This window comes from Miscanthus floridulus, chromosome 12 (assembly GCF_019320115.1).
Source record: "Miscanthus floridulus cultivar M001 chromosome 12, ASM1932011v1, whole genome shotgun sequence".
NCBI lineage: Eukaryota > Viridiplantae > Streptophyta > Magnoliopsida > Poales > Poaceae > Miscanthus > Miscanthus floridulus.
The window spans coordinates 69288356-69302280 of record NC_089591.1 but is presented as its reverse complement, the minus strand read 5'-3'; the positions used below and the strand labels follow the sequence as shown (position 1 = coordinate 69302280).

Genomic DNA, 13925 nt, shown 5'->3' with positions numbered 1-13925 from the left:
TTCATCAAAGGTTTGACAACGTCCGTCTTCATGGAGTTTAGGTCCAGTCTGAATGTTCGCGGTGCTCCCAGTTCCGACTGCGGGGGTGTTAAAATATAAACCGCCTGTGGGCCTACCAACCCAGGCTCCCCACCATGCCTACGTACGCACTGCTATTCTAAGCCCTTGTTTAGTTCGCGAAAAGTTGGAAATTTGGTTACTGTAGCATTTTCGTTTTTATTTGGCAATTAGTGTTCAATCATGGACTAATTAGACTCAAAACGTTCGTCTCGCAATTTCCAATCAAACTGTGCAATTAGTTTTTTTTTCGTCTATATATAATGCTCCATACACGTATCGCAAGATTCGATGTGATGGATACTATAGCACTTTTCGCGAAAACTTTTCCCAAACTAAACAAGGGCTAATACATCGAGTATTCCCCGGTTCATACGTTCTCAGGTCTCAGTGTTGAATAATTATTGGCGGTCCGGAGATACGGCCGATATGACAGCGCTTGAGTTTTTTTTTTTGACAAATTACTGCGCTTGAGTTGCGTGCAGGCTTGTACTAGGGCTCATACGATGCTGCACTGCTACTCGCCGGCGTAACTACTAGCCTACACGTCGCGTCGTCCTTCTCTGATGAGCTGGTTTGTGCGGCTTCCTTCAGCGAATCAAATCTGCTTATGCTATCGGCATCGGCTACCACACGTCCACATGGGCTAGGCGTGCTGGATTTATGCACAGCGATCGATCAATCCTGACAGCACAGTATCGTGGATGCCACATACTACTAGCCTTGATTGAGGCTACCAGCAACCGGGTACCAGTACAAGTACAATACTTTTGAAAGCAGGTACTGTAGCAAAGGTGTGCGGGATTTTAACTTGACGGCCTCGGAAGATAGGCCAATACAAATTTCAGAATTCACAGGCTGGTAGAGCTCCATCTCTTTGTCAGACGCCGTTGACCTGCCCTCTGCGCCAATTAATTATTTCAATGCGTACTTGGGACGGTTCGACTCATCTATTCGGTACGTCCGAATACTCCAGTGTTTTTGGATCGTTTTTTTATCTCAAGTTTCGACTTTTGAGCAACAATGAAACTACTCTAAGATTTTGACCAGGACTCTTCGACGCATGTGGTGACAATTTTTTAAAATAATAGAAAAGGTTTCGACTTCATACTTGATCGGACAAAAAAACATCGCACTGAATGTAAATGCATGACAAACACACCCCAATGGTTTGAATTGTTATAACCACACAATTATGATCTATGACTACAAGTAAAAAGTCGGTCATTAGACGCGGATTAAAAAACACATCACTATGGACTCTGGGTTCTGTACATCTCAATGGTTTTGTACTTGCATCATCTTCCTATAAGTTTTCATTATGGATCCTAAGGGATAGCCCACTGTTAAGTTTTCATTATGGATCCTAAGAGCATATCCAATAGATGTGCTATCTTTGTCTTGGAGCCAAATTTTAGAAATTTTGGAAAGAAATTGACCTCCAACAGTTTTTGTATCTGGTGAGCTAAAATAAGAAGTGATGTATCCCATAATTCTCGCTAGCTAGAGATAGCACGCAGCGGCCGCTCGCTATTCTCATCCCCCGCGCGAATTCGTGCTCGTCCCTCTCGTTCATGCACGGGCGGATTGTTTCCGACCTCCTACGTGCGCCAGCGCGGTGTTTTCTTCCTTCCCCATTCTCACGGCTGCCACTGAACATCCCTTCACCTCCCCATCTGCGAGGCTCGCTTGGACGTCCCTTGCCCCGTGCGCCTCCAAGCGACCCTTCACTGGCAGCGCGACTCCCTCGGATGGTCCTTCCCCGTTGGCGCAGCTGTCTCGGACGACCCTTCCCTATTCCTCGTCATCCACGTTCATGCGCCTCTCCGACATCCGTTCACAGTCGGCGTGGCAGCCAGCCGCCCCTTGCCCTCGTCGCGTCCTGATTAACTCTGACCTCCATGTGCACGATCTTCAGGATCTCGCAGCATCTGAAAGCCATTGTTTTTGCACCGAGAAGCCAGGGGCCAACCGCTTCTGTACCAAGCTGCTGCGTGGCCATTGGGCAATGGGCAATGGCCGGCCGCTGGTTGGCCTCGCCAACAAGCCCACGTTGGCTATCAGCTGGCCGAAGATGCCACAGATTGGATGCCCCCCGTGCGACGTTGCAACTTGCGAGCCCATTTGACACATCTTGCGAGCCCATTTGATGGCGGACGAATATCGGGCGATCAAATCTTTGAAAGCCTGATGATGTGGCAGGTTTAAATATGGACAATGAAAAAAATTTCCTAGACTGTTGTAGCACTCTTCTTTTTTAGGTGGTTTTCTATTTTATAAAATGGCTAAATCAAAGAATTTGACATCTATTTTTAGCTCATCTCTTGGAGATGCTCTAAGGGATAGCCCATGTTAAGACGAGGATTAAGACATGACCGTCACGCGATTAAGGAGCGTGTGACCCTATCTTTCTCTGCACTAGCACCCTTGCCACCGCCGTTGCTGAGCCGCTGGATCTCCCGTCGCTCGCGCAACCGATCTCAATGACTCGGTTGCCCCGCTCTGCAGGCCCTTTCCCTTCCTCCATTGGCAGTCGGCGGCTCCCGCTATCACCCCCTCTCCATACTCCTCTGATCACTGGCTCCCTTCTAATCACTCACTCTCCCCTCACCACTTGAGGTGTGATACCCTCGCTGCCAGCCCCGTCCATTGTTCTGCAGCCACTCATGGCTCCTGTGACGCATTTGCCACATCGGGCTGCGGTCCCCTTTCTAAACCTCCTTCTAGAACTATCAATGATTAATAAGAACCCTACTTCTTTGGCTGCGTTCGCTGGTCTGGAAAAACCAGACCAGTCGGCTGCTCCTCACAGGTGCACTGTTCATCAACCAGATGTTACAGTGTTTCTCTCTCACACAACCAGCCAGTTTCAGCCAAGTTTCCGACCAGCGAACGGGGCCTTTTTCTCCAACGATGACACGTGGTGATGTCACGTGAGTCGGTGAGTGCAGGAACGCATGACCCATCACATCTTTGAGTTTGCGTAGAGCTAAATCGATGGGACATCGTTCCGTAGAATTTAAAAAAAAAGTATACAACCGTTCAGCCCAGGGCTGCAGCCTGCAGTTTGATGGGCTTTTTCTCAGTCCTTATTAGCCCCGCTCGGACAGACGTGTCAGTTCGCATTGGCCACTGGGCCCATCCCGCTGTGCACGCATGCTCCGGTCACAAGCCAAGCAGCAACACCGGAAGGTCCGGCACACCGCAACACAGCAAGAGCCCCGCGAAACCGCCGAACCGTGAACGAGCACGCGCAAGCGCAACCGAATTGATGCCTCGGACGATCGCCGTGCGGGCCGCGGCGAAAGGAAAGGCGTGCCGGCGGTGGTTTTCCACGGAGCTGGTGCGGGCCGGGAACGCCCGGCATCTACCGCTGCAGCCTTGGCATGGTCAAGTCAGCTCGCACCGGCAGCCAGCAGCCAGCAGCCAGCAGCAGTCGCGGGGACAGCAGAGCAGAGAGCCGGTGGAACCCGGTGCCGTGTGCTTCGAACACGGAAAACATCAGTCAAGCTATAGCCTATACTCGTAGCTAGGTCGTAGCTAGCTAACGACTCTCCCCATCTTTTGGCGCTCGAGGAACAACGACTCTCCTGCCTTTTGACAAAAACCGTGTCTCGGCAATAATCTCTCGGTATGTGCCATTTTCCATCTATATTCAGCGGATTCTTCACCGGATTCACGACTAGTGGCGGATCTACAGGGGGGCTCAAGCCCCCCTACAGCCGGCAAGCCCACGGAGCCCCCCTGAGCCTCTCCTACAAATTTTCACTATTGTTGTCTTAAGAAGGAGAGGTTGCATGTGTGAGATGTGTCTAGAGGTTAAAGAAAGAGCTCTGGTCACGACTTAGGCCAGCCGCTTGTATGTTCAGCCCCATCTATTATATTTTTCTGGATTCGCCAATCACGACCGAATCATTTGCTAGAACCCCAAGCCCAACCTGCACATCGGGTTGGTTGCGGAAAAACACCGCATTTTCCATGGATTTAGTAGCGCAGATATGTATGTATAGTATATATACGTGAGGGCTGTGACTGCGGATGGATTTGTTTATATGTACTTATTGCGTCGAGAGGTCAAACAAACAACGCAATTTGAATAGCACAATACAATACATTAGTATATTGGTTATATATTGTGTTGCGGCCAACGGCCATCCTTGCATATATATATACTCGACAGTCAACATCGCCGAATCAGCACTCGGAAGGTTCGCTTCCTGGGTTTCTGTGGGGCTGCTAATGCCGCCTGCATGCACATTTGACACCTGATGATACTATAATACTACCGTATACGTACTAATATTGTTTCTTTGTGCATTAAGTGAGACTCTTGTTTTTTATCAAAAAAAAAAGTGAGACTCTTGTCAGCCTATCGAAACGAAGAGGGTAGGCTCTGGTGACATGGGCACCGCACCTTAAGGTGGGCAACTACTTATACAAGTATTAGAAGAGAAAATTGTCTTGGTTTTTCTTCTCATGTAGTGTCTATACATAATACATGCCATGTTTTTTACTATTTTCATTTAGGGACTCACCCCTGTTATGACTGTAGGATCATCGATCTAGACTTTGACTGTTCTATTTGGTACAACATGTAAAACAGTAGATCCTAGGACATGTAGAACGGTCTACAGAGAGACAGGGAGAGAAAAGGGAAGGGTACCGAACCTGAGACCGCAGGGGTGGAGGATCCAGTAGCTTCCATCAGGTTCGTCGATGTAGGCTGCGCACGGGCAGCGACGGTCGGTGAAGAGAGGCGACGCAGTGGAGACGATGATGACGGTGGCGGCTTCCCGTCGCTGGCTGCGCGCCCTCGTAGATCGGTCTAGGGTTTTGTCGGTGGGTTTGCGGCTCACGGCGAACCTCGTACTTTGAGCCGCCGGCCCCCACCTCTCTATATAGCGCAGTGCGACGGGGGCCCACCAACCATGTAGGGTTGGGCACCCCCGATCAGGGCGCGAGACCAAGGCCCAATAGGCCGTTGGGCCTACTGGTCAAGAGATCAATCTAACATTCTCCCCCTTGATCTCACTATTACTTTTATCTTTAAACTTTAAACTTCAATCCTTTAAACCTTACTCATTTCTTCACAGATGATGCATAGAGCATGTTTCATCGTCTCGGTCAATCGCCGATAGATTTGACAGCTACAATGCACGTCTCTGATCTGAAATAGTTACTTTAACTTTTGGGCCCTTTATAGTCCAGGAATTATAGGCTTTCCCTTAAACCCATGCCGGCTACATGTTCTCTGAACACGTTGGGTGGTAAGCCTTTTGTAAGCGGATCCGCGAGCATCTTTTCGGTACTTATATGCTCAAGACTTATCATCTGATCCCGGACTTTATCCTTCACAACATAATACTTTATGTCAATGTGTTTGGCAGCACCACTTGACCTATTGTTGTGAGCATACTGTACTGCTGGATTATTATCGCAGTATAATTTCAGTGGTCTATTGATGTCGTCAACCACCTTCAAACCGGGTATGAACTTCTTTAGCCAGTTCACCTGCCCCGTTGCCTCATAACATGCTACAAACTCGGCATACATTGTGGACGATGTAGTGACGGTTTGCTTTGAGCTTTTCCATGAAATAGCTCCCCCTGCGAGAGTAAACACATATCCAGACGTGGATTTTCTATTATCTCCCGCATAATCAGAATCTGAATATCCCACTATATGGAGTGAATCAGATCTTCTATACGTCATCATGAGGCCTTTCGTTCCTTGCAAATAACGCAAGACTTTCTTTACCAATTTCCAATGTTCTATTCCAGGATTGCTCTGGAATCTGCCAAGTAACCCGGTAACAAATGCTAAGTCAGGGCGCGTACACACTTGAGCATATTGCAAGCTTCCGACAGCTGAAGCATATGGAACCACTTTCATTTGATCGATCTCATATTGGTTCCTGGGGCATTGAAAATCCCCATATCTGTCGCCCTTGACTATAGGAGCAGGTGAGGGACTACATTTGTGCATACTAAATTTCTTTAAGACTTTTTTTATGTATGCCTTTTGTGACAGTCCTAATACCCCTTTACTTCTATCTCGGTGAATCTCGATCCCTAGAACGAACGAAGCTTCACCAAGATCTTTCATATCAAACTTTGAGGACAAAAACTTCTTTGTTTCCAGTAGTAGACTGACATCACTACTAGCAAGTAAGATATCATCCACATACAGGACAAGGAAGATAAACTTCCCATTCTTAAACTTTGCGTAGACACAATTGTCCTCAACATTATCTTTAAACCCAAAATTCTTTATTGTCTGATCAAACTTCAAGTACCACTGTCTTGAAGCTTGTTTTAATCCATAAATAGATTTCTTTAGGCGGCATCCCAAACGTTCTTTTCCTTCTATGACAAAACCTTTCGGTTGTGCCATGTAAACATTTTCCTCTAAGTCTCCGTTGAGAAATGCCGTCTTTACATCCATCTGGTGTAATTCCAAATCGTAATGTGCCGCTAATGCCATTATGATTCTGAAGGAATCCTTACATGAGACTGGAGAAAATGTCTCATTGTAATCAATCCCTTCTCTTTGTGTAAAGCCTTTTGCCACAAGTCGGGCTTTATATCTCTCTATATTCCCTTGAGAGTCAAGTTTTGTTTTGTAGACCCATTTACAGCCTACTGTTTTGGCTCCTTTAGGAATTATCTCTAAATCCCAAACTTTATTTGCATTCATTGATCTCATCTCATCTTCCATGGCCTCAAGCCACTTTGATGAATGGTCACTTTTCATGGCTTCTTCAAATGAGGTGGGATCATCCTCCATTTGAAATTCTTCAGTGTTGTACACTTCATAATCAGCAGGAATAGCTGATTTTCTAACTCTTTGAGACCTTCTAGGGGCCTCGTCAATTGGCACATTTTCTGTTTGAGGCTGTTGTTGCTCCCCCTCATGTGTGGCAATAGGTTCTATAGGATCCTGAGCCACAGGTTCCTCATCATCATTCATTGTTGCCACAGGCGGGATAACAACAGGTGCTGGCACCACAGTGTCTTGTCCTGTTGGTGCAGCAACAGCAGGTAGTGAGAAAAATGGCTCATGAATGATCGGAGTGGGTGCAAACACCCTCTTCTCTTCAAGGTCAATTTCTCGAGCTACCATGCTTCCCCTTATCATTTCATCCTCTAGGAAGACAGCGTGTCTCGTTTCCACAAACTTTGTATGTCTGTTAGGACAGTAGAAACGAAAACCTTTTGACTTTTCTGGGTAGCCAATGAAATGACAACTCACTGTTTTGGGATCTAGCTTCCCAGTGTTTGGGTTAAAAACTTTAGCCTCAGCAGGGCTCCCCCACACACGTAAGTGGTTAAGCGAGGGTACTCTTCCTGTCCACAACTCATACGGTGTTTTGGGCACCGACTTACTTGGTACTCTATTGAGAATATGAATGGCGGTTTTTAACGCCTCCATCCACAGACTCGTGGGTAAAGTGGAGTAACTTATCATACTACGCACCATATCCATCAGGGTACGGTTACGCCTTTCAGCTACTCCATTCTGCTGAGGTTCGCCCGGTGTTGAATACTGGGCGACTATACCATTCTCCTGTAAGAACCTTGCAAAAGGTCCAGGAACTTGTCCATATGGGGTATGCCGACCGTAGTACTCTCCTCCACGGTCAGACCTGACTATCTTAATCTTTAAATCATGCTGATTTTCAACTTCTACTTTAAATATTTTAAATTTATCCAACGCTTCTGTTCTTTCTTTAATTGGATAAATGTAGCCAAACCGAGAGTAATCGTCTGTGAATGTTATGAATGAATCATAACCATCCACACTTTTCACAGGAAAAGGACCACATATGTCTGTGTGAATAATCTGTAGAATTCCTGTGCTTCGTTTGGCATCTTTCTTAATTTTCTTTACATACTTTCCTTTTATGCAATCTCTACATTGTTCTAACTCTGAGAGCTCTAATGGAGGAAGAATATCATTCTTAACTAGTCTTTCTATTCTCCCCCTCGAAATATGGCCTAAACGACAGTGCCATAATTTCGACAACGCATCTTGAGCTCTCTTTCGTTTTCTGTTTCCATTGTTCGATGAGGATACATTTTCATTCACATCACATACGGAATTAACATTTTCACGAAGTGATAACAAATAAAGCTCGTCTTGTCGGAAGGCAAGACCAATACATTTATTATTAAACAATATTTGACATTTGCCATTTCCAAAGTGGCAATCATAACCATCATGGTCCAACTTTGAAACACTAATCAAATTTCTTTGCAAAGAAGGTACATAAAGAACATCTCTAAGAATAATTATGAAGCCATCAGCAAGCTCTAATGGAAGATCACCAACGGCCTCAACATCTGCTTGTTCTCCATTTGCGACTTTAATGAAACTTTCGCTTCTTTGCAAAGTTCTCATCGAACGGAATCCCTGTAATGAATTAGCAACATGAATAGTTGCACCTGAATCAATCCACCAAGTAGATTTTGAAAACTTTACATACAAGGATTCATTTACGAACGTAATAATGTTCTCACCTTTATTCTTCATTATCATCTTTAAGAAATCAGGACAATTCTTTTTATAATGCCCTGTCTTCTTGCAGTGGAGACACTGGTCTTTAGCCACTGGGAATTGCTGGTTCTGAGACTGTTGCATGGGACCTTTTCCAGATGATTTGGAGGAAGAACTGTTATTATAGTTCTTTTTCTTATCTTTTAGGTAGTTCACAGAACCACCTTGTGAAACTTTTATTCTTTCCTCCTCCTGCACACACATGGCTATGAGCTTTTCCAAATCCCATTTTTCAGGCTGTATGTTGTAGTTAACAACAAATGTGTCAAATTCTTTGGGCAAAGAAGCAAAAATCAAATGAATAAGAAACTCATCCTTGAGTGCCAAATCCATTGGTTTGAGCTTAGATGCCAGATTGCTCATTCTCAGTATGTGCTCTCTAATGCCACTGCCGCCACCAGAGTACCTTTCTGTGACCAGCTGCTTGATCAGCTGGGTTGCATATGTCTTTGAAGAGCCAGTGAACTGACTCTTTATTCTGTCTAGGTACTCTGTGACCGTGTCACAGTCTGGAATTGAGCCCACAATAGCAGGCTCAATTGTGTTCTTTATCACTGCCAGACACTTCTTGTTGGCAGTGACCCATTTCCTATGCTCAAGGTCATAGGACATCTTTACGGGAGCAAAATCCCGCTCTCTGTTCTGCCATGCAGCATCAGTCTCATCTGTCTCCCTCACCGGTGCCACAGGTTCTTTAGGGCACGGTGTGGTGACAACCCAGTCCACCTCAGCGAGGATAAAGGCCAGGTCTATCTTTTTCTTCCACTCAATATAGTTATCACCTTTTAGAGTGGGGATTTCTTTGATACAACTCATCAAGTTGTATCCTCCTGAAAACATAATTCAAATAGGGTGAGAACAGAAATAACAACAATAATTGCATGCCTTAGTTTAACGTTGGTCAAAATTAAAACATACAATTATTTTCTACACTAATTCTACATCACCGTTGGGCAGAAATAGAATTAATGTATAACAAAAAACATTATAATATTGTCATTAATCAACGTTGGTCAGAATAACAACAACATTATAATCAATTTAAAACATATCCATTTTCAAAATTAAATTCTCCCGTTGGTTCGAATTTAATAATGAAAATTACATCTTTAAATACGCAGCGGAAACTTTAACATTTAATAATCTCTTCCTATTTTCCAGAAGCAAATTTACCATTTACTGAACAAAAAATATCGTTGGATAAATTTTTGTACAGAAATTATCATAAAAAAATCAATTCAAATTGATCAAACTGTCTTCTGGAAAATAAGAAAAACAAAAACTGTGACTTTTCTATTCATTTTACCATTTCGGCCCAGCCAGCACACGCGCGGCCCACGGCCTGCCCATGCGCGCGCGCGCGCGCCAGCGAAATCGGCCCAGCCAGCCGCGGCCCATCTTCTTTTCGCGCGCACAGGCCACACCCAGGCCGCAACCTGGGCCTGGGCCGGCAATGTCCCGCGCGTCCGCGCGCCCGCCTGGGCTGCGACTTGGCCCACTCCATCTCAGCCGTTCCTCTCCATCCGACGGCTGTGCGCGCGCATCGGAGGATCAAAAACGGCGACCGCCGCGGCGCCCGTGAACCCTAGCGCCATTCGGCTTCGCTCTCTCTCTCTCCGCCCCTCACTGCTCTCTCCTCTCCACTCAGTCCCGCCGCAGCAGACACCGAGCGAGGAGCTCCGACGGCGAGAGAGATCAGCAAGCCCCGGCGCCGTCTCCGGCCCCCTCGCCGGCGTGCGCGCTCCCCAGCGGGTGAGCGCGTCGCCGTCGAGCGGCCTGGCCGCGGCGCCCTAGTGGCCGTTCCGGCGAGTAGATCACCCCCGGCCGGCCCTTTTCTTCCCCGCGCGCCGGCGTGACTGTAGTGCCGCGCAACGGCGAGGTAGGCCACCCTCTTACCTTTCTCCCCTTTCTTTTGATTCTTTTGATTTGTTCGGTTTTGACCCGATTTGACGATTAGGGTTAGGGTTGGGGTTTGGGATGGCCTCTGTTTTGCTTTTCCCGAAACGATTTCGGCTTTTAGGGTTCGATTTTGTCATGAAAACGAGCCCTCAATTTTCCTTTAACCCAGTTAGGGTTAGGGTTCATCCGAACCCACTGTCGGCCGAAGCCCCTTCTACGTTCTAGATCCGCACTGGATCTCTTCATCTTTTGCTTTTCAAACCGATTTATCCGTTCTAGATCAAAACCCTAGCCATATCTATACCTAAACCGTGGCTCTGGTACCAATGTTATGACTGTAGGATCATCGATCTAGACTTTGACTGTTCTATTTGGTACAACATGTAAAACAGTAGATCCTAGGACATGTAGAACGGTCTACAGAGAGACAGGGAGAGAAAAGGGAAGGGTACCGAACCTGAGACCGCAGGGGTGGAGGATCCAGTAGCTTCCATCAGGTTCGTCGATGTAGGCTGCGCACGGGCAGCGACGGTCGGTGAAGAGAGGCGACGCAGTGGAGACGATGATGACGGTGGCGGCTTCCCGTCGCTGGCTGCGCGCCCTCGTAGATCGGTCTAGGGTTTTGTCGGTGGGTTTGCGGCTCACGGCGAACCTCGTACTTTGAGCCGCCGGCCCCCACCTCTCTATATAGCGCAGTGCGACGGGGGCCCACCAACCATGTAGGGTTGGGCACCCCCGATCAGGGCGCGAGACCAAGGCCCAATAGGCCGTTGGGCCTACTGGTCAAGAGATCAATCTAACAACCCCACCATGTAACTGTTTAAGTGAAACTAATTAATCGATGCAACACAGCAACACTAGCTAGAGGTAGAGTTAAGAGTTCATCAAATCAGTGTCGGGTGTTTTGTTTTTCCTTCTGTAAAGCCTCATCTGGAAGAAGAAAAAAAACATGACGGCTTCAATTACGTTGCAAGAAAAAAGGTGGACCTTAGATTGAAACTTTGAAATAAAGAAAATGCTTCGATGTTCTATAGCTTGATGCAGCCACTAGCTGTCCATCTGTTGCCTACCCACTTAGACATGTGCAACCGTACGACAGGCCAAGCAAGTGTGAAACACAGCAAGCGCGAATATATCAGTCTTACGTGGTGCGAGATCTCTCCAGCACCTGCCCTCTTTGACTTCGGTAAGATCCACAGACGAAGCAACAACGACGGGTAAATAGAAATAGTTTCTCTCATAACGGCCACAGGCTCTTCAATGTTGCCATGCACGAAACATCCATTGCAAGCTAACCCTCCCTATAAATACACCGCGCTACCTTCTCCGGGACAGGACCGCGCATATATCCCTCCTGCACGGCTGCACCCCACCAGGCCGGACATGCAAACGAACTTGCAAGCGCAGCGCGTGTTCCGTACGTCGATCGACCGATCGAGCTGCAGGAAGATGAAGATGGGGAGGTCCCCGTGCTGCTGCCACGACGCGGGCGTGAAGAAGGGCCCATGGACGGAGGAGGAGGACCGCGCCCTGGTGGAGCACATCCAGCGGCACGGCGGGCACGTCAGCAGCTGGCGCAACCTGCCCAAGGCCGCCGGGCTGAACCGCTGCGGGAAGAGCTGCCGCCTCCGCTGGACCAACTACCTCCGCCCCGACATCAAGCGCGGCAACTTCACCGCCGACGAGGAGAGCCTCATCATCCGCCTCCACGCCCAGCTCGGCAACAAGTACGCCCCCGATCAACGTCAACCCACTCACGTCACGCACTCATATGATGATGGTCACCATCACCATGACACCCATGCATGCATAGCCGCCGCCGGTCACCTGCTTTTGCTAGTCTTAGGAGTAATAATTACACGCTGAAACGGTACGTACGCTGTTTGTCCTGGGTTAGGTGGTCGACGATCGCGACACACCTGGACGGGCGGACGGACAACGAGATCAAGAACTACTGGAACACGCACATCCGGAAGAAGCTGCTGCGCATGGGCGTCGACCCCGTCACGCACCAGCGTCTGCCCCCCGAAGACATCGCCACCGCCTCCCCCGGGGCGATCCTCTCGGCGGCGGCGAGCCTCGGAGGCCTCAGCAGCGCTCTGATGCAGGTGCAGGCGCTGCAGCTTCTGCTGCACGCCGTCAATGGAGGAGGAACAAGCGCTGCTGCTGGTCTCATCCCTAGCCTCAACGCAGCAGCCGCCGATAACGCCATTCTGAACGCGAGTCGTAGCATCGTTCCGAGCTTATTACAGGACCAGATGAACCTCCTCGTGTCTCAAGCGAGCTACGGGTCACCTGATCATCTGAGCAACATCGCAAGTTTTGCAGAGCAGCAGCACGACGTGGTAGTGCAGCGACTGAACAACGCTTCGGCTCCGGTGGTCGGCGGCGCGTATGCAGAGCCGCTAGCTGCTGCATTGGTGTCTACGGCTTATCCGCAGGAAGTGGTGGCTGCGGCTGACAGACCCGTGCAGGTTTTTGCCGAGCTTCTGTCGGAGTCCATTGAGATGCCGAGCATGTGCTCTCTGGAGGACGACGAAGACGCTTTCTGGAAGGACATGCTGCTAGAGAGCAGCAGCTTGCCACTATGAAATTTCCATGCTAGGAAACGGAAGGACTGGTGGGGCATGCCTTGTACAAAATTGTGTGATTATTGTCTCGTTTATTTTAACTAGCTTCGCATTATCTCACTTTGGTCTATCTATATATCAGTGATCTGTGTACAGTGTGTTTCACACAGCTCATACCCCAGTGATATATATATATGCGGCTTAATTGTGTAATGAGCGCTTATTCTTGTAATATATAGATTGCTCCTTTTTTTGGTCAACATAATGTCATTAAAAAACATAATGATGCTGGAGTTTTCGGGTTAATCATTTTTACTCCGTTGACATGTTACACCACCTATATATACCATCAATCAGATAATAACCCACGTACGACTGAAATCGATCTGAACGTGGTACAGAACAAACGTACGCGCACATAGTCGAAACCAGGGGCGGATCTAATGGTGGGGCGGCGGCGGGAGGGGGGGGGGGGGGGTTGTTTCTAAAGCCCCCCTACCGCCACTAATCCCATGGAGCCCCTCCAAGAATTTATACTGTTGCTTTGAGAAAAGGCGAAGATGAAAGCGTTGGAGGCAGCGTGGCCTGCGGCATCGCAGGGGCAACAAGCGGGGCCGGCCTCTTCTCGCCCAGCAGGGCGTTGGGGCGGCGAGCGAGCCCGGGTGTCGGGGGCGGTGAGTGTGGCCAACGTTGTCGCACCTGTCGGTGGCACGGAGCCCCCGAGCCCAGGCGTCGGGGGGGGGGGGGGGGGGTGGGTTGGCGGCGTGGGGGCGGCGATCGCGGGCGATGCTATAGCCGTGGTCAACTCTTGCGTCAACCATATGGCGGCAAGCCTGGCTCTGC

The 13925-nt window shown here is 48.4% G+C and overlaps 1 protein-coding gene across 1 annotated transcript; it reads left to right on the top strand.

Annotated features, from left to right (window-relative positions):
* Positions 1 to 11873: 11873 nt before the first annotated feature.
* On the top strand, positions 11874 to 13103 carry LOC136495273 (transcription factor MYB93-like). The gene is made up of 2 exons (XM_066491242.1): positions 11874 to 12239; positions 12410 to 13103. Exons 1-2 carry the CDS (start codon positions 11896 to 11898, stop codon positions 13101 to 13103), a joined length of 1038 nt encoding a protein of 345 aa, XP_066347339.1. The 5' UTR covers positions 11874 to 11895.
* The last annotated feature ends 822 nt before the right edge of the window (positions 13104 to 13925 follow it).

Bases quoted from the DNA above. Each gene is read 5' to 3' on its own strand.
- LOC136495273 (XM_066491242.1), top strand. From the start codon at position 11,896: ATGCAAACGAACTTGCAAGCGCAGCGCGTGTTCCGTACGTCGATCGAC. The intron at 12,240-12,409 runs GTACGCCCCCGA...GTCCTGGGTTAG, and splicing joins CACGCCCAGCTCGGCAACAA to GTGGTCGACGATCGCGACAC.